The sequence below is a fragment of the Pristiophorus japonicus genome, chromosome 10 (assembly GCF_044704955.1).
Source record: "Pristiophorus japonicus isolate sPriJap1 chromosome 10, sPriJap1.hap1, whole genome shotgun sequence".
Classification (NCBI taxonomy): Eukaryota; Metazoa; Chordata; class Chondrichthyes; family Pristiophoridae; genus Pristiophorus; species Pristiophorus japonicus.
In genome coordinates, this window is record NC_091986.1 from 219,008,498 (window position 1) to 219,028,401 (window position 19,904).

General features: G+C 51.9%; 1 protein-coding gene across 1 annotated transcript in view; it reads right to left on the reverse strand.

Annotated features, from left to right (window-relative positions):
- Nucleotides 1-750: 750 nt before the first annotated feature.
- The window catches only part of LOC139274675 (arf-GAP with Rho-GAP domain, ANK repeat and PH domain-containing protein 1), a 253,972-nt gene continuing 234,818 nt past the window's right edge, over nucleotides 751-19,904 (reverse strand). The window contains exons 29-35 of the mRNA XM_070891353.1: nucleotides 19,736-19,878; nucleotides 12,897-12,979; nucleotides 11,386-11,439; nucleotides 7,643-7,706; nucleotides 5,265-5,420; nucleotides 3,731-3,768; nucleotides 751-1,247 (exon numbers count right to left, since the gene is read on the reverse strand). Of these exons, the coding sequence (XP_070747454.1) occupies nucleotides 3,751-3,768; nucleotides 5,265-5,420; nucleotides 7,643-7,706; nucleotides 11,386-11,439; nucleotides 12,897-12,979; nucleotides 19,736-19,878 (518 nt within the window). The 3' untranslated portion in view covers nucleotides 751-1,247; nucleotides 3,731-3,750. The remainder of the gene's footprint in view (nucleotides 1,248-3,730; nucleotides 3,769-5,264; nucleotides 5,421-7,642; nucleotides 7,707-11,385; nucleotides 11,440-12,896; nucleotides 12,980-19,735; nucleotides 19,879-19,904) is intronic.

Sequence of the window (19,904 nt, forward strand, 5' to 3'; positions counted from 1 at the left end):
TCCCTGTGGCAGCGAGTTCCACATTCTCACCGCTCTCTGGGTAAAGAGGTTTCTCCTGAATTCTCCCACTGGATTTACTAGTGACTGTCTTACATATGATGGCCTCTCGTTCTGGTCTCGCTCGCAAGTCGAAATGTCTTCTCTACTCTGCTGAAACCCTCATCCATGCCTTTGTTACTCAGTGGAAACATCCTCTCTGCATCCACCTTGTCGAGCCCGCTCATAACCTTATACGTTTCGATAAGATCACCTCTCATTCTTCTGAACTCCAATGAGTAGAGGCCCAACCTCCTCAACCTTTCCTCATAAGTCAACCCCCTCATCCCCGGAATCAACCGAGTGAACCTTCTCTGAACTGCCTCCAAAGTATATCCTTTTGTAAATATGGAAACCGAAACTGCACGCAGTATTCCAGGTGTGGCCTCACCAATACCCTGTATAACTGTAGCAAGACTTCCCTGCTTTTATACTCTATCCCCTTTGCAATAAAGGCCATTGGCCTTCCTGATCACTTGCTGTACCTACATACTATCCTTTTGTGTTTCGGTTCAGAGTTCCACACTGCGTTCCGCCCGGCCTGTTTCTGTTAACGTAGCGCGTCATTTACAACGGAGGGGTAGCGGAGCGTCCTGCGCCCGGAACCTTTCCAGAAACCACGCGGCCGTTTGCATTCACGTAGCACCTCAGCGGGAACGACGCCGGTGTCAATATTCACTCCCGATAATATACACAGGACACCAGAGACAGGGAGAGAGTGGAGCCATTTCCTTTATTCCCCTCCGCCTCCCCACAATATCTATTCACAATTGTCTTGATAACTCGCACAGATTAGAACAACAGTTGACCAAACGAGGCAGAGTTAAGATTAGGACGTCAAGGTATTGTATTAAATAAAACTGGTTCTCAGATTGCGCGCGCGTGCGTGTGGGGGAAGCGGACGGATTGTAAAATATGTACAGATTTTCTTCAGCACTCTCTATATCCTACAACAGTTTTACAAAATGTATTCAAATCTTTTAAATAACGGGCGGCGCTCCCGTGGCTGGCACTTGGGCCCCGGCGCCCGCCCAGGGCCACCGCCATCCCGTAGTGTCAGTTCTGCGTTGGCCGCGCATTCGCCAGGAGTGATGGGTCAGCGGGTGTGGGTAGTTCTCCGTCTCCTCTTCCGTCTCCTTCTCCCCTTCCTTGGCTAATAACCCCCCCCCCCCCCACACAGCCTCCTCTGCGGTTCCCAGAATCCGGCTCCCCTGTGAGAAAACGCCAGCAGTTTGATTAGTTTCCGTTCTGCCATTCTCTTTACATATATAAATTTCAGCGCGGGCAGGTACAGCAGGGGCGGCGAGGTCGGGGCGAAGGAGCGGCGAGAGTTCGTGGAGCGACGTGATCGGGGGCCCAGGAGAGGCGCGAGTTCGGGGCCCAGAAGAGCCGAGGGCCCAGGGGGCAGCACGGGCCCAGCCCACACTGTGCGATATGTGTGCGCGCACTAGGTCTGTGCAGCACAGCTGGTCTCCAGTCGTCCTGGTTAACCCTTGCCACTGGACCAAGACCTAGCTCTGTCAAGCCCCGTGTGGTGGCTGGTGTGCAACGGCCACCCCACGTTAAAAAAATCCACGCACAGGCATCTTCCACCCTTCAGGATGTAGTTCAGGATCCGGAATATTAGGTCCTTCATTGAATCACCTGTGAACTCATCTGTTGTTGGCGTGGGTGCAAGTCATCCTCGCTTCGAGGGACTGCCTATGATGATGATGTATTCTAAAAGGGGGGGTGGGGGTATTTGACCGGGGACGGCTGCTGGTTCGACTTCTGGTCTATGGCGGGGTTCAAAGGTCGCTGCGGATACACCTCTTGGAATCGGAGGGGAGGTAACGGGGTTTGAAAAAAAAAAACAGTGAGTGTTCCTGCTTCTGCATCCTGCAACCCTCTCCCATCCAGAGAGCTCTGCGCTCCTCCAATTCTGTCCTCCTGACCATCCCCCGATTTCCATCGCTCCACCATCGGTGGCCGTGCCTTCAGCTGCCTGGGCCCCAAGTTCTGGAACTCCCTCCCTAAAACCCTCCGCCTCTTTCTCCTCCTTTAAGACGCTCCTTAAAACCGACCTCTTTGACCAAGCTTTTAGTCACCTGTCCCAACATCTCCTTCTGTGGCTCAGTGTCAAATATTGTTTGATAATCGCTCCCTGTGAAGCCCCTTGGGATGTTTTACTACATTAAAGGTGCTATATAAATGCAAGTTGTTGTTATAATTGGTATCCAGGGTCTCCCTCTGGCGTGTGTATGTGTGTGTGCGTGCGTGCGTATGTATGTGCATGCATGTGCGTGTATGTATGTGCGTGTGTATGTATGTGCGTGTGCATGTATGTGTGTGTGTGCATGTATGTGCGCGTATGTATGTGCGCGTATGTATGTGCGTGTGTATGTATGTGTGTGTATGTATGTGCGCGTGCATGCGCGTGTGTGTCTATGTGCGTGTATGTATGTGCGTGTGCAGGTGGTAAGTATACATCAAAACCCCTCATAATTTTAAAGTCCCCTTAACCTTCTCTGCTTTAAGGAGAACAACCCCAGCTTCTCCAGTCTCCAGAGTAGAACGATACTTAATAAACTGGTGAGGGAAATACACAACACAGATTCACCGGTGAGAGTGCTGTGGCCTCTTGCTCTACACCCAGTGCCTGGCACCAATTTGAATCCTGACCTTCCAATTCCCACCCTCCTGTCCCTCTCCCTCGCCACCCCATGCCTGGCAGAGATTGAGAACTTGCCATGTGGAAACAAGAGGAGATTCCCCAACCCTCTCTCCATCAACCAAAGTACCAACGCCCGTCTACAACAGAGGTCAGTGTGTCGCACGGCGCTGTCTCGGTCAGGTCGGGGTCCAAGGTCAAAGAGAGCCATCAGGCTTTGCTGCGATTACATTTTTATTTTGACAGTGTGAGGTTTATGGCTAACGTAGATTGGAATGGGTCAGGGTCAATAGTAGGTCAGAGATGGATTTGTAGTTTTTAAGGTCAGAGTTGGGGGTCAGGGCCTGGGTCAGGGGTCAGTTCAGGAGTCAGGACCGGGGTCAGCAACTAGGTTGGATCAGTATCCAGCTCAGGGTCAGAGTCTGGGTCAAGGGTCAGTATCAAGCCCATGGTCATTATCTGAATCAGGATTGGTTTCTGGGTTGTGGTCGGAGCCAGTAACTCAGTTAGGTTCAAGGTCCATGTCAGAGGTCAATGCCAGTATCTAGGTCAGGATTGGGGTCAGAGGTCAGTGCCAGTATCTAGGTCAGGATCGGGGTCAGGGCCTGTATCTAGGTCAGGATCGGGGTCAGAGGTCAATTCCGGTATCTAGGTCAGGATCAGGGTCAGAGGTCAGTGCTGGTATCTAGGTCAGGATCGGGGTCAGAGGTCAGTTCCGGTATCTAGGTCAGGATCGGGGTCAGAGGTCAGTGCCGGTATCTAGGTCAGGGGTCAGTGCCGGTATCTAGGTCAGGATCGGGATCAGAGGTCAGTGCTGGTATCTAAGTCAGGATCGGGGTCAGAGGTCAGTGCCGGTATCTAGGTCAGGGGTCAGTGCCGGTATCTAGGTCAGGATCGGGTTCCGGGTTTGGCTCATGGTCAGTACCTAAGTTGTGCTCGGAGCCCAGGTTGGGGTCAGCGTGTGTCAGGTCGGGGGGGGGGGGGGGGGTCAGCGTGTTGGGTCTGAGGGTCAGGGGTCAGTGTGTGGATAGTTTCTATCCTCACCTTGATTTCAGGCCAGTTGTTCACACATTCTTATAGACCTGGAAGACAGCGGAATTGAATTAGACACAAAAATGACAGGAATAAAGCTGTGTCGGCTCGCTTCACACCGTCGCTTGTAGCCGCGACCCTGCGAGGAATCGCTCCACACCCCGCACCCCCCCCCCCCCCGGCCTGTAGTCACAACAGCTTTGCCCCCTCCCCCCGACAGCCCCCCGATAGATTTAGCCACGACCGAGCGGACAGGCAAGTCCACCGTGAATATCGAGGCTGCCGCAGTTAGCGTTCCTGCGGGGGGTCCGGACCCCCCGGCGTGGCGTGGCGCAGTACGGAGGGGTACGGGGGGGGGGGGGGGTTGAATCGCTCCAGATTTCAATCGCCGCACAGCTGCTCTTAGCCTGGATCCCAGAAATTACTCGGGACCTTTCAATCCAAATGGAGATGATCCCAGATCAGCGAGAGTGTCGGCTCGGAGATTGGGGTGTTTCTGCCCCTTGGTGTCCGGATCATTCCGTGTCTCTCGGGGTCAGTCCGCAGTATTCCCGATCTCAGCCCGCACAGATCGAGATTAATCCGGATCTCTCGCATCATCGCGGTCTGGAATATTCTCGATCCAGATCAACATTTGAAAGCACAGACTGACCACTTCCTCAGATGCCAAGGTGGTGGGCAGGCTCACACCGCCCATGACCACCCCTACCGCCCCCCCCTCCGTAACCCTCATCCTCCAACACAACTCCTCCACAAACCCCCTCCCCGCCTCAACCCCTCTCCCTCCATAACCCCACCCCTCCCAGCAACTCCTCCACAAACCCCCTCCCCGCATCAACCCCTCCCCCCAACTCCAACCCCTCTCCCTCCATAACCCCACCCCTCCCAGCAACTCCTCCACAAACCCCCTCCCCGCATCAACCCCTCCCCCCAACTCCAACCCCTCTCCCTCCATAACCCCACCCCTCCCAGCAACTCCTCCACAAACCCCCTCCCCGCCACCTACCCCACCTCAACATCTCTCCCACCCCCTCTCCCTCCAAAACCCCACCCCCCCCAGCAACTCCTCCACAAACCCCCTCCCCGCATCAACCCCTCCCCCCAACTCCAACCCCTCTCCCTCCATAACCCCACCCCCCCCAGCAACTCCTCCACAAACCCCCTCCCCGCATCAACCCCTCCCCCCAACTCCAACCCCTCTCCCTCCATAACCCCACCCCTCCCAGCAACTCCTCCACAAACCCCCTCCCCGCCACCTACCCCACCTCAACATCTCTCCCACCCCCTCTCCCTCCATAACCCCACCCCCCCCCCAGCAACTCCTCCACAAACCCCCTCCCCGCATCAACCCCTCCCCCAACTCCAACCCCTCTCCGCCCATTCCCCAACCCCCACCACCGTCCCTGCCCCCTCCCCACTCCCCAAACCCTTCCCACAGCCCCCAACACCCTCTCACTGCCCTGCCCCCCGCCCCCCAAGCCTACGGGCCGGTGAGGGGGGCCGTGAGTGCTATAACTGAGCGAGCAAGCGAGTGACGGGGACTCACGGAGAGGTGGTCGGAGGAGAATGCAGCCACACTGTTCCTCATTTCATTGGCGCTCCCCCGCAGCGGGATCAGCGAGACGTTGGCGAACCGGGAGTCGGGGGGCAGGCGGGAGCTCCGCGAGCTCTTGGCGTTGGAGGACCAGACATTGCCATCGTGCTGGGAGAGACAAAAGCACACCGCGCAAAAACATCACGTCCTTTAGTATCAGGGAGACACCCCCGTAAACACGACCAGCGTCACGGCCCCAGCCCTCCAGACCCCCCCCCCCATTCCCCAAACCCCTACCAGACCCCGCCCAAACCCCCCCCCTCCCCAATATCCCCACACACTTTCTCTCCATCCCTCAACACCACACTTTCATCACTCACCATATTACTCAACACCAGCAATTTGCGCACAGCAAGCTCCCACAAACAGCAATGTGATAATGACCAGATAATCTGTTTCAGTGATGTTGATTGAGGGATGGATATTGCCCAGGACACCGGGGAGAGCTTCCCTGCTCTTCTTCAAAATAGTGTCATGGGATCTTTTACTGTGACCTGAGCAGACGGAGCCTCAGTACTGCCCCTCCGACAGTGCGGCGCTCCCTCAGTCCTGCCCCTCCGACAGTGCGGCGCTCCCTCAGTCCTGCCCCTCCGACAGTGCGGCGCTCCCTCAGTACTGCCCCTCCGACAGTGCGGCGCTCCCTCAGTACTGCCCCTCCGACAATGCGGCGCTCCCTCAGTACTGCCCCTCCGACAATGCGGCACTCCCTCAGTACTGCCCCTCTGACAGTGCGGCATTCCCTCAGTACTGCCCCTCCGACAATGCGGCGCTCCCTCAGTACTGCCCCTCCGACAGTGCGGCATTCCCTCAGTCCTGCCCCTCCGACAGTGCGACGCTCCCTCAGTACTGCCCCTCCGACAATGCGGCGCTCCCTCAGTACTGCCCCTCCGACAGTGCGGCATTCCCTCAGTACTGCCCCTCCGACAGTGCGGCGCTCCCTCAGCACTGCCCCTCCGACAGTGCGGCGCTCCCTCAGTACTGCCCCTCCGACAGTGCGACACTCCCTCAGTACTGCCCCTCCGACAGTGCTGCGCTCCCTCAGTACTGCCCCTCCGACAGTGCGGCACTCCCTCAGTACTGCCCCTCTGACAGTGCGGCATTCCCTCAGTACTGCCCCTCCGACAGTGCAGCGCTCCCTCAGTACTGCACTGGGAGTATCAGCCTAGATTTTTGTGCTCAGGTTTCTGGAGTGTGACTTGAACTCGCAACCTTCTGACTCAGAGGCGAGAGTGCGGCTCACTTAGCCTTAACTAATAATCCAATTGTATTTAAGATCAAATCCAATCAAGGCGGGTTGAAAATTTAAATTCAGATAATCTGGAAATAAAAAGCGTCCGTGAATCTGTCGGATTATCGTAAAAACCCAACTGGTTCACTGATGTCCCTTTAGGGAAGGAACCCTACCGTCCTTACCCGGGCTGGGCCTACACGTGACTCCAGTCTCACACCCACTGGGCCTACACGTGACTCCAGTCTCACACCCACTGGGCCTACACGTGACTCCAGTCTCTCACCCACTGGGCCTACACGTGACTCCAGTCTCACACTCACTGGGCCTACACGTGACTCCGGACTCACATCCACTGGGCCTACACGTGACTCCAGTCTCACACCCACTGGGCCTACACGTGACTCCAGTCTCACACCCACTGGGCCTACACGTGACTCCAGTCTCTCACCCACTGGGCCTACACGTGACTCCAGTCTCACACTCACTGGGCCTACACGTGACTCCGGACTCACATCCACTGGGCCTACACGTGACTCCAGTCTCACACCCACTGGGCCTACACGTGACTCCAGTCTCACACCCACTGGGCCTACACGTGACTCCAGTCTCTCACCCACTGGGCCTACACGTGACTCCAGTCTCACACCCACTGGGCCTACACGTGACTCCGGTCTCACACCCACTGGGCCTACACGTGACTCCGGTCTCACACCCACTGGGCCTACACGTGACTCCGGTCTCACACCCACTGGGCCTACACGTGACTCCGGTCTCACACCCACTGGGTCTACACGTGACTCCGGTCTCACACCCACTGGGCCTACACGTGACTCCGGTCTCACACCCACTGGGCCTACACGTGACTCCAGTCTCACACCCACTGGGCCTACACGTGACTCCAGTCCCACGTGAATATGACGGCGGCTCACCACCACCTTCTCTGGGTGACTAGGGATGACAATAAATGCTGGCCTTGCCTGCGATGCCCAAATGCCTGAATTTTCTATTCATTTAAAGTCAACTGAAGATCAAATAGCGAGGGATATATAATAGGTGGCTGTTAGTTTTTAATTAGAAATGAGAAGCTAAGAAGAGTTACCTGCACGTAGAGGAAGGTAGCAAGCCACTCCCGCTGCTCCATCTGTGTGTCGCAGCACAGGTACCTGAAACAGAGCACGGTGATAGTCATCGTCTGGGGTGGGGCGTCAGGCACTGCACACTCCCATCAAACATTCCCAGGGCAGATACAGCACGGGGTTCGATACAGAGTAAAGCTCTCTCTACACTGTCCCATCAAACACTCCCAGGGCAGATACAGCACGGGGTTAGATACAGAGTAAAGCTCTCTCTACACTGTCCCATCAAACACTCCCAGGACAGGTACAGCACGGGGTTAGATACAGAGTAAAGCTCCCTCTACACTGTCCCATCAAACACTCCCAGGGCAGGTACAGGGGGTTAGATACAGAGTAAAACTCCCTCTACACTGTCCCATCAAACACGCCCAGAGCAGGTACAGGGGGTTAGATACAGAGTAAAGCTCCCTCTACACTGTCCCATCAAACATTCCCAGGGCAGGTACAGCACGGGGTTAGATACAGAGTAAAGCTCCCTCTACACTGTCCCATCAAACACTCCCAGGGCAGGTACAGCACGGGGTTAGATACAGAGTAAAGCTCCCTCGACACTGTCCCATCAAACATTCCCAGGGCAGGTACAGCATGGGGTTAGATACAGAGTAAAGCTCCCTCTACACTGTCCCATCAAACACTCCCAGGGCAGGTACAGGGGGTTAGATACAGATTAAAGCTCCCTCTACACTATCCCATCAAACACTCCCAGGGCAGGTACAGCACGGGTTTAGATACAGAGTAAAGCTCCCTCTACACTGTCCCATCACACACTCCCAGGGCAGGTACAGCACGGGGTTAGATACAGAGTAAAGCTCCCTCTACACTGTCCCATCAAACATTCCCAGGGCAGGTACAGCACGGATTAGATACAGAGTAAAGCTCCCTCTACACTGTCCCATCAAACACTCCCAGGGCAGGTACAGCTTGGGGTTAGATACAGAGTAAAGCTCCCTCTGCACTGTCCCATCAAACACTCCCAGGGCAGGGACAGCATGGGTTAGATACAGAGTAAATCTCCCTCTACACTGTCCCATCAAACACTCCCAGGGCAGGTACAGCACGGGTTAGATACAGAGTAAAGCTCCCTCTACACTGTCCCATCAAACACTCCCAGGGCAGGTACAGCATGGGGTTAGATAGAGAGTAAAGCTCCCTCTACACTGTCCCATCAAACACTCCCAGGGCAGGTACAGCACGGGGTTAGATACAGAGTAAAGCTCCCTCTACACTGTCCCATCAAACATTCCCAGGGCAGGTACAGCATGGGGTTAGATACAGAGTAAAGCTCCCTCTACACTGTCCCATCAAACACTCCCAGGGCAGGTACAGGGGGTTAGATACAGATTAAAGCTCCCTCTACACTATCCCATCAAACACTCCCAGGGCAGGTACAGCACGGGTTTAGATACAGAGTAAAGCTCCCTCTACACTGTCCCATCACACACTCCCAGGGCAGGTACAGCACGGGGTTAGATACAGAGTAAAGCTCCCTCTACACTGTCCCATCAAACATTCCCAGGGCAGGTACAGCACGGATTAGATACAGAGTAAAGCTCCCTCTACACTGTCCCATCAAACACTCCCAGGGCAGGTACAGCATGGGGTTAGATACAGAGTAAAGCTCCCTCTGCACTGTCCCATCAAACACTCCCAGGGCAGGGACAGCATGGGTTAGATACAGAGTAAAACTCCCTCTACACTGTCCCATCAAACACTCCCAGGGCAGGTACAGCACGGGTTAGATACAGAGTAAAGCTCCCTCTACACTGTCCCATCAAACACTCCCAGGGCAGGTACAGCATGGGGTTAGATAGAGAGTAAAGCTCCCTCTACACTGTCCCATCAAACACTCCCAGGGCAGGTACAGCACGGGGTTAGATACAGAGTAAAGCTCCCTCTACACTGTCCCATCAAACACTGTCCCCTATGCATTCTATGAATTCCTCCTCAAGGCTACCCTGTGCGATTTGACCAATCGACATGTAGGTTAAAATCCCCCATGATTACTGCCGTTCCTTTTTCACATGCCTCCATTATTCCCTTGGTTATTGCCCGCCCCACCGTGAAGTTATTATTTGGGGGCCTATAAACTACGCCCACCAGTGACTTTTTCCCCTTACTATCTCTAATCTCCACCCACAGTGATTCAACATTTTGTTCATTAAAGCCAATATCGTCTCTCACAACTGCCCTGATATCATCCTTTATTAACAGAGCTACCCCATCTCCTTTCCCTTCTTGTCCATCTTTCTGAATTGTCAGATACCCGTATGTTTAATTCCCAGTCTTGGCCACCCTGCAACCACGTTTCTGTAATGGCCACCAAATCATACCCATTTGTAATGATTTGTGCCGTCAACTCATTTACTTTATTTCGAATGCTGCGTGCGTTTAGGTAGAGTGTTTTAATAATAGTTTTTAAACCATGATTTTTAGTTTTGACCCCTCCTGCAGCCCCTTTCTATTCATACACATTGTCCCTTCCTATCACCTTGTGGTTTATACTTACCCCAGTGCTACTCTGCTCTGTTGCCTCCTGCCTTTTGCATTCTTTCTTGAGGTCCTGTTCATCTGACCTCTCACCCACTCTAACTAGCTCAGACCACCTCTCATTCTTCTGAATTCCAATAAGCAGAGGCTCAACCTACTCAACCTTTACTCATAAGTCAACCCCCTCATCTCCGGAATCAACCTAGTGAACCTTCTCTTAACTGCCTCCAAAGCAAGTATATCCTTTCGTAAATATGGAAACCAAAACTGCACGCAGTATTCCAGGTGTGGCCTCACCAATACCCTGTGCAGCTGTAGCAAGACTTCCCTGCTTTTATACTCCATCCCCCTTTGCAATAAAGGCCAAGATACCATTGACCTTCCTGATCACTTGCTGTACCTGCATACTAACCTTTTGTGTTTCATGCACAAGTACCCCCAGGTCCCGCTGTACTGCAGCACTTTGCAATCGTTCTCTATTTAAATAATAACTTGCTCTTTGATTCTTTCTGCCAAAGTGATGACCTCACACTTTCCAACATTATACTCCATCTGCCAAATTTTTGCCCACTCACTTAGCCTGTCTGCGTCCTTTTGCAGATTTTTTGTGTCCTTCTCACACATTGCTTTTCCTCCCATCTTTGTATCATCAGTCCTTTCATTCAAGTTATTAATATAGATTATAAATAGTTGGGGTCCCAGCACTGATCCCTGCGGCACCACATTAGTTACTGATTGCCAACCAGAGAATGAACCATGTATCCCGACTCTGTGTTCTGTTAGTTATACATAGAATAACAGATACCCGGGAGTGAGATCTAGTCGAAGGGTTCGGGGGGTTTATATACAAATAACAGATACCCGGGAGTGAGTTACAGGCTGGAATCTAATCGAGGGGTTCGGTGGGTTTATATATAGAATAACAGATACCCGGGAGTGAGTTACAGGCTGGAATCTAATCGAGGGGTTCGGTGGGTTTATATATAGAATAACAGATACCCGGGAGTCCGTTACAGGCTGGAATCCAATCGAGGGGTTTGGGGGGGTTATACGTAGAATAACAGATACCTGGGAGTGAGTTACAGGCTGGAATCTAATCGAGGGGTCCGGGGGGTTTATATATAGAATAACAGATACCTGGGAGTGAGTTACAGGCTGGGATCTAATCGAGGGGTTCGGCTGTGTGTTCCCGGTGTACTCCGGTGCTCTGGTTACTCACCACTGCTGTTTCTCGTGCTTTTCCTTGTTTTCATAAATGATGGTGAATCCCCAACTGAAAGGGAAAGAGACAGATATCAGTGCCAAATAGTGTTACTCGTGGCAACAATGGCCCTCGTAATAACAAGAGTCAAATACTGACCCCTTGATCACGCAACTTCTCACGGAAACCGCTGTTAAATTATAGTCTGGTAAATAAATACTGCTCCTCTCATTAAATAATGCCCCTCACGGTGAATAATTAGGGGTCAGCTGTGGCCCAGTGGGCAGCACTCTCGCGTCTGAGGCAGAAAGTTGTGGGTTCAAGTCCCACTCCAGGGACATGAGCACAAAATCTAGGCCAGCACTCAAAGTGCAGTGCTGAGGGAGCGCCGCACTGTCGGAGGGGCAGTACTGAGGGAGCGCCGCACTGTCGGAGGGGCAGTACTGAGGGAGCGCCGCACTGTCGGAGGGGCAATGCTGAGGGAGCGCCACACTGTCGGAGGGGCAGTACTGAGGGAGCGCCGCACTGTTGGAGGGGCAGTACTGAGGGAGCGCCGCACTGTCGGAGGGGCAGTACTGAGGGAGCGCCGCACTGTCAGAGGGGCAGTACTGAGGGAGCGCTGCACTGTCGGAGGGGCAGTGCTGAGGGAGCGCCGCATTGTCGGAGGGGCAGTACTGAGGGAGCACTGCACTATCGGAGGGGCAGTACTGAGGGAGCACCGCACTGTCGGAGGGGCAGTACTGAGGGAGCACCGCACTGTCGGAGGGGCAGTACTGAGGAAATGCTGCACTGTCGGAGGAGACGTTAAACCAAGGCCTTGTATTACTTCTCAGGTGGATGTAAAAGATCCCACAGCACTATTGCAAGAAGAACAGAGGAGTTCTCCCCAGTGTCCTGGGGCCAATATTTATCCCTCAATCAACATCACTAAAACAGATTATCTGGGTCATTATCACATTGCTGTGTGTGGGAGCTTGCTGTGCGCAAATTGGCTGCCACGTTTCCCACATTACAACAGTGACTACACTCCAAAAAGTACTTCATTGGCTGTAAAGTGCTTTGGGATGTCCTGAGGATGTGAAAGGCGCTATATAAATGCAAGTTCTTTCCTTTGATGGCGCTGATAGCGAATATTGGCAAGCACTGATCTTCACAGTCAGAGGGAATTCAGGAGAAACTCCTTCACCCAGAGAGGGGTGAGAATGTGGAACTCGCTGCCACAGGGAGGGGTTGAGGAGAATAGTATCGATGCATTTAAGGGGGAGCTGGATAAACACATGAGGGAGAAAGGAATAGAGGGATCTGGGGATGGGGTGAGATGGAGAGGGGTGGGAGGGGGCTGGTGTGGAGCATAAACCCCGGCACGGAGCGGGGGGGCCCAATGGCCTGTTTCTGGGCTGTACATACTTTGGGATAGTTTATAACTAGACTGGCCTCCTGCGACCACCGGTATAAACAAGAATTGCAGCTGAATCCTTGGTGCCTCGTGGAATGGGCGAAATCCGTTTCATTGACCAGGTTGTCCTTACCATGTTGGCGGCTTAAATTTCTTCTTCACTCCGAGATAGATCTTCAGACTCTTCACGGGCCATTCCCTCTCAGCCTTGTTGCTCTGGGGACAAACACATGCCCTTCGTAAGAACATGAGCACATCAGAATTAGGAGCAGGAGTTGGCCATTCGGCCCCTCGAGCCTGCTCCACCATTCAACACGATCATGGCTGATCTTCGACCTCAACTCCACTTTCCCGCCCGATCCCCATATCCCTTGTTCCCCGAGAGTCCACAAATATCTCTGTCGGCCTTGAATACACTCAGCGACTGAGCCTCCACGGCCCTCTGGGGCAGAGAATTCCAAAGATTCACCACCCTCCGAGTGAATAAATTCCTCCTCATCTCAGTCCTAAATGGCCGACCCCCTTATCCTGAGACTGTGCCCCCTGGTTCTAGACTCTCCAGCCCGGGGGGGAAACATCCTCCCTGCATCTACCCTGTCAATCCCCCTCAGAATCTGATATGTTTCAATGAGGCCACCCCTCATTCTTCTAAACTCCAGAGAGTATCGGCTCAATCGACTCAATCTCTCCTCATAGGACAAACCTCTCATCCCAGGGATCAATCTAGTGAACCTTTGTTGCACTTCCTCCAAGGCAAGTATATTCTTCCTTAGATAAGGAGACCAAAACTCTGTGCAGTATTTCAGGTGTGGTCTCACCCAGGCCCTGTACAGTTGTAGCAAGACTTCCTTACTCTTGTACTCCAACCCCCTTGCAATAAAGGACAACATACCATTTGCCTTCCTAATCGCTTGCCGTATCCGCGCGCTAGCTCTCTATGATGCGTATCAATTATAGACCGCCCAGGGCTAACTGAAGGACAAGGGAATTATGTTACACAGTTACACCATCAACCGTTGACCCTGGTGGTCAGCTGTGGCTCAGTGGGCAGCACTCTCTCTCGCCTGAGTCAGAAGGTTGTGGGTTCAAGTCCCACTCCAGAGACTTGGGCACATAAATCTAAGCTGACACTCCCAGTGCAGTGCTGAGGGAGTGCCGCACTGTCGGTGGTGCCGTCTTTCGGATCAGACCCGGCTGCTCTCTCAGGTGGACGTAAAAAATCCCATGGCACTGTTTCGTAGAGCAGCAGGAAGTTCTCCCCGGTGTCCCGGGGCCAATATTTATCCCTCAATCAACATCACTAAAACAGATGATCTGGGTAATTATCACAATGCTATCTGTGGGAGCTTGCTATGCACAAATTGGCTGCCGTGTTTCCCACATTACAACAGTGACTACACTCCAAATATTGCTTCATTTGCTGTAAAGCGCTTTGGGATGTCGGGTGGTCGTGAAAGGTGCTATATAAATCCAAGTCTTTCTTTCTATCGGAATCCAGCTCCCAGACTGATGATCTACAGGTCTCCCTTTCTCCATTGCTTGGAACGGTCCTCGCTACAATTTCAATCCAAGTCTGGTGAGAGCGAGTCCCTGTCATCAAACTGCCCAGAATGGTCACCAAAGTTTAGCTGAAGAAGTGCAGAGAGCTTGACTCAGCATCTAAACCTTCTCTGGGAGTGTTTGATGGGACAGTGGCGAGGGAGCTTTACTCTGTATCTAACCCCGTGCTGAACCTGCCCTGGGAGTGTTTGATGGGACAGTGGAGAGGGAGCTTTACTCTGTATCTAACCCCGTGCTGTACCTGCCCTGGGAGTGTTTGATGGGACAGTGTAGAGGGAGCTTTACTCTGTATCTAACCCGTGCTGTACCTGCCCTGGGATTGTTTGATGGAACAGTGTAGAGGGGAGCTTTACTCTGTATCTAACCCGGTGCTGTACCTGCCCTGGGAGTGTTTGATGGGACAGTGTAGAGGGAGCTTTACTCTGTATCTAACCCCCTGTACCTGCCCTGGGAGTGTTTGATGGGACAGTGTAGAGTGAGCTTTACTCTGTATCTAACCCGGTGCTGTACCTGCCCTGGGAGTGTTTGATGGGACAGTGTAGAGGGAGCTTTACTCTATATCTAACCCCGTGCTGTACCTACCCTGGGAGTGTTTGATGTGACAGTGTAGAGGGAGCTTTACTCTGTATCTAACCCCATGCTGTACCTGCCCTGGGAGTGTTTGATGGGACAATATAGAGGGAGCTTTACTCTGTATCTAACCCCGTGCTGTACCTGCCCTGGGAGTGTTTGATGGGGACAGTGTAGAGGGAGCTTTACTCTGTATCTAACCCCCTGTACCTGCCCTGGGAGTGTTTGATGGGACAGTGTAGAGGGAGCTTTACTCTGTATCTAACCCCGTGCTGTACCTGCCCTGGGAGTGTTTGATGGGACAGTGTAGAGGGAGCTTTACTCTGTATCTAACCCAGTGCTGTACCTGCCCTGGGAGTGTTTGATGTGACAGTGTAGAGGGAGCTTTACTCTGTATCTAACCCCCTGTACCTGCCCTGGGAGTGTTTGATGGGACAGTGTAGAGGGAGCTTTACTCTGTATCTAACCCGGTGCTGTACCTGCCCTGGGAGTGTTTGATGGGACAGTGTAGAGGGAGCTTTACTCTGTATCTAACCCTCCTGTACCTGCCCTGGGAGTGTTTGATGGGACAGTGTAGAGGGAGCTTTACTCTGTATCTAACCCGTGCTGTACCTGCCCTGGGAGTGTTTGATGGGACAGTGTAGAGGGAGCTTTACTCTGCATCGGGGCAGATGGGGCCTCGTTTTAACATCTCAATCGAAAGTCTGCACCACCTCCAACAGTGCGGCACTCCCTCAGTACTGCACGTCCGACAGTGTAGCGCTGCCTCAGTACTGCCAATAGGGCCACATTACAGCAAAATTCTAAAGGGGCAAAGTGTGTTAAAAAGACAAGCCTGAAGGCTCTGTGCCTCAATGCGAGGAGTATTCGGAATAAGGTGGACGAATTAACTGCGCAGATAGCAGTTAACGGATATGATGTAATTGGCATCACGGAGACATGGCTCCAGGGTGACCAAGGCTGGGAACTCAACATCCAGGGGTTTTCAACATTTAGGAAGGATAGGCAGAGAGCAAAAGGAGACGGGGTGGCGTTGCTGGTTAAAGAGGAAATTAATGCAATAGTAAGGAGGGACATAGAAACATAGAAAATAGGTTCAGGAGTAGGCCATTCGGCCCTTCGAGCCTGCACCACCATTCAATAAGATCATGGCTGATCATTCCTTCAGTACCCCTTTCCTGCTTTCTCTCCATACCCCTTGATCCCTTTAGCCATAAGGGCCACATCTAACTCCCTCTGGAATATATCCAATGAACTGGCATCAACAACTCTCTGCGGCAGGGAATTCCACAGGTTCACAACTCTCTGAGTGAAGAAGTTTCTCCTCATCTCAGTCCTAAATGGCCTACCCCTTATCCTAAGACTATGTCCCCTGGTTCTGGACTTCACCAACATCGGGAACATTCTTCCCGCATCGATCCTGTCCAGTCCCGTCAGAATCTTATGCGTTTCTATGAGATCCCCTCTCATCCTTCTAAACTCCAGTGAATAAAGGCCCAGTTGATCCAGTCTCTTCTCATATGTCAGTCCAGCCATCCCTGGAATCAGTCTGGTGAACCTTCACTGCACTCCCTCAATAGCAAGAACATCCTTCCTCAGACTAGGAGACCAAAACTGAACACAATATTCCAGCTGAGGCCTCACTAAGGCCGTGTACAGCTGCATTAAGACCTCTCTGCTCCTAAATTCAAATCCCCTAGCGATGAAGGCCAACATACCATTTGCCTTCTTCACCGCCTGCTGTACCTGCATGCCAACTTTCAGTGACTGATGAACCATGACACCCAGGGCTCGTTGCACCTCCCCTTTTTCTAATCTGCCGCCATTCAGATAATATTCTGCCTTCGTGTTTTTGCCCCCAAAATGGATAACCTCACATTTATCCACATTATTCTGCATCTGCCATGTATTTGCCCACTCACCTAACCTGTCCAAGTCACCCTGCAGCCTCTTAGCATCCTCCTCACAGCTCACACCACCACCCAGCTTAGTGTCATCTGCAAACTTGGAGATATTACATTCAATTCCTTCATCTAAATCGTTAATGTATATTGTAAAGAGCTGGAGTCCCAGCACTGAGCCCTGCGGCACTCCACTAGTCACTGCCTGCCATTCTGAAAAGGACCCGTTTATCCCGACTCTCTGCTTCCTGTCTGGATGATGTGGAATCTGTATAGGTGGAGCTGCGGAATACCAAAGAGCAGAAAACGCTAGTGGGAGTTGTGTACTGAGGTTGGGGACAGCATCAAACAGGAAATTATGAATGCGTGCAATAAAGGTACAGCAATTATCATGGGCAACTTTAATCTACATATTGATTGGGCTAAGCAAACTGGTAGCAATGCGGTGGAGGAGGATTTCCTGGCGTGTATTAGGGATGGTTTTCTTGACCAATATGTCGAGGAACCAACTCGAGGGCTGGCCATCCTAGACTGGGTGATGTGTAATGAGAAACGACTAATTAACAATCTTGTTGTGCGAGGCCCCTTGGGGAAGAGCGACCATAATATGGTAGAATTCTTTATTAAGATGGAGAGTGACACAGTTAATTCGGAAACTAGGGTCCTGAACTTAAGGAAAGGTAACTTCGACGGTATGAGGCGTGAATTGGCTAGAATAGACCGGTAAATGATACTTAAAGGGTTGATGGTGGATAGGCAATGGCAAACATTTATAGATCACATGGATGAACTTCAGCAATTGTACATCCCTGTCTGGAGTAAAAATAAAACGGGGAAGGTGGCTCAACCGTGGCAAACAAGGGAAATTAAGGATAGTGTTAAATCCAAGGAAGAGGCATATAAATTGGCCAGAAAAAGCAGCAAACCTGAGGACTGAGAGAAATTTAGAATTCAGCAGAGGAGGGCAAAGGGTTTAATTAAGAGGGGGAAAATAGAGTACGAGAGGAAGCTTGCTGGGAACATAAAAACTGACTGCAAAAGCTTCTATAGATATGTGAAGAGACAAAGATTAGTGAAGACAAATGTAGGTCTCTTGCAGTCGGATTCAGGTGAATTTATAACGGGGAACAAAGAAATGGCAGACCAATTGAACAAATACTTCGGTTCTGTCTTCACTAGGGAAGACACAAATAACTTTTCCAAATGTACTAGGGGACAGTGGGTCTAGTGAGATGGAGGAACTGAAGGGTATCCTTATTAGGTTGGAAATGGTGTTAGGGAAATTGATGGGATTGAAGGCCAATAAATCCCCGGGGCCTGATAGTCTGCATCCCAGAGTACTTAAGGAAGCGGCCCTAGAAATAGTGGATGCATTGGTGATCATTTTCCAACAGTCTATCGACTCTGGCTCAGTTCCTATGGACTGGAGGGTAGCTAATGTAACACCACTTTTTAAAAAAGGAGGGAAGAGAGAAAACGGGTAATTATAGACCGGTTAGCCTGACATCAGTAGTGGGGAAAATGTTGGAATCAATCATTAAGGATGAAATAGCAGCGCATTTGGAAAGCAGTGACAGGATCGGTCCAAGTCAGCGTGGATTTATGAAAGGGAAATCATGCTTGACAAATCTTCTGGAATTTTTTGAGGATGTAACTAGCAGAGTGGACAAGGGAGAACCAGTGGATGTGGTGTATTTAGACTTTCAAAAGGTCCCACACAAAATCAAAACACATGGTATTGGGGGTAATGTACTGACGTGGATAGAGAACTGATTGGCAGACAGGAAGCACAGAGTCGGGATAAACGGGTCCTTTTCAGAATGGCAGGCAGTGACTAGTGGAGTGCCGCAGGGCTCAGTGCTGGGACCCCAGCTCTTTACAATATACATTAACGATTTAGATGAAGGAATTGAGTGTAATATCTCCAAGTTTGCAGATGACACTAAACTGGGTGGCGGTGTGAGCTGTGAGGAGGATGCTAGGAGGCTGCAGGGTGACTAGGACAGGTTAGGTGAGTGGGCAGACGCATGGCAGATGCGATATAATGTGGATAAATGTGAGGTTATCCATTTTGGGGGCAAAAACACAAAGGCAGAATATTATCTGAATGGCGGCAGATTAGGAAAAGGGGAGGTGCAGCGAGACCTAAGTGTCATGGTACATCAGTCATTGAAAGTTGGCATGCAGGTACAGCAGGCGGTGAAGAAGGCAAATGGTATGTTGGTCTTCATAGCGAGGGGATTTGAGTATAGGAGCAGGGAGGTCTTACTGCAGTTGTACAGGGCCTTGGTGAGGCCTCACCTGGAATATTGTGTTCAGCTTTGGTCTCCTAATCTGAGGAAGGACGTTCTTGCTATTGAGGGAGTACAGCGAAGGTTCACCAGACTGATTCCCAGGATGGCTGGACTGACATATGAGGAGAGACTGGATCAACTGGGCCTTTATTCACTGGAGTTTAGAAGGTTGAGAGGGGATCTCATAGAAATGTATAAGATTCTGACGGGACTGGAGAGGTTAGATGCGGGAAGAATGTTCCCGATGTTGGGGAGGTCCAGAACCAGGGGACATAGTCTCAGGATAAGGGGCAGGCCGTTTAGGACTGAGATGAGGAGAAACTTCTTCACTCAGAGAGTTGTTAACCTGTGGAATTCCCTACCGCAGAGAGTTGTTGATGCCAGTTTGTTGGATATATTCAAGAGGGAGTTAGATGTGGCCCTTACGGCTAAAGGGATCAAGGGGTATGGAGAGAAAGCAGGAAAGGGGTACTGAGGTGAATGATCAGCCATGATCTTATTGAATGGTGGTGCAGGCTCGAAGGGCCGAATGGCCTACTCCTGCACCTATTTTCTATGTTTCTATACCCCTCCGACAGTGTGGCACTCCCTCAGTAGTGCAAAGCTCCCTCAGTACTGCCCCTCCCCGCTGCCAATCGGTCACTTACGCGCACTTCCTTGTAGAGGCGGAGCATGGAGCTGGTCAGCATGAAGTAACGGTCACAGAAGCTCCCCGTGCCCAGCCCCAATCCCAGCTTCCTCTCTTCCCGGAACTTCACCATGCCGTGCTTCTGGTCCGCAACCTTACTGGCTGTAAACAGAACCGGGGGGGGGGTG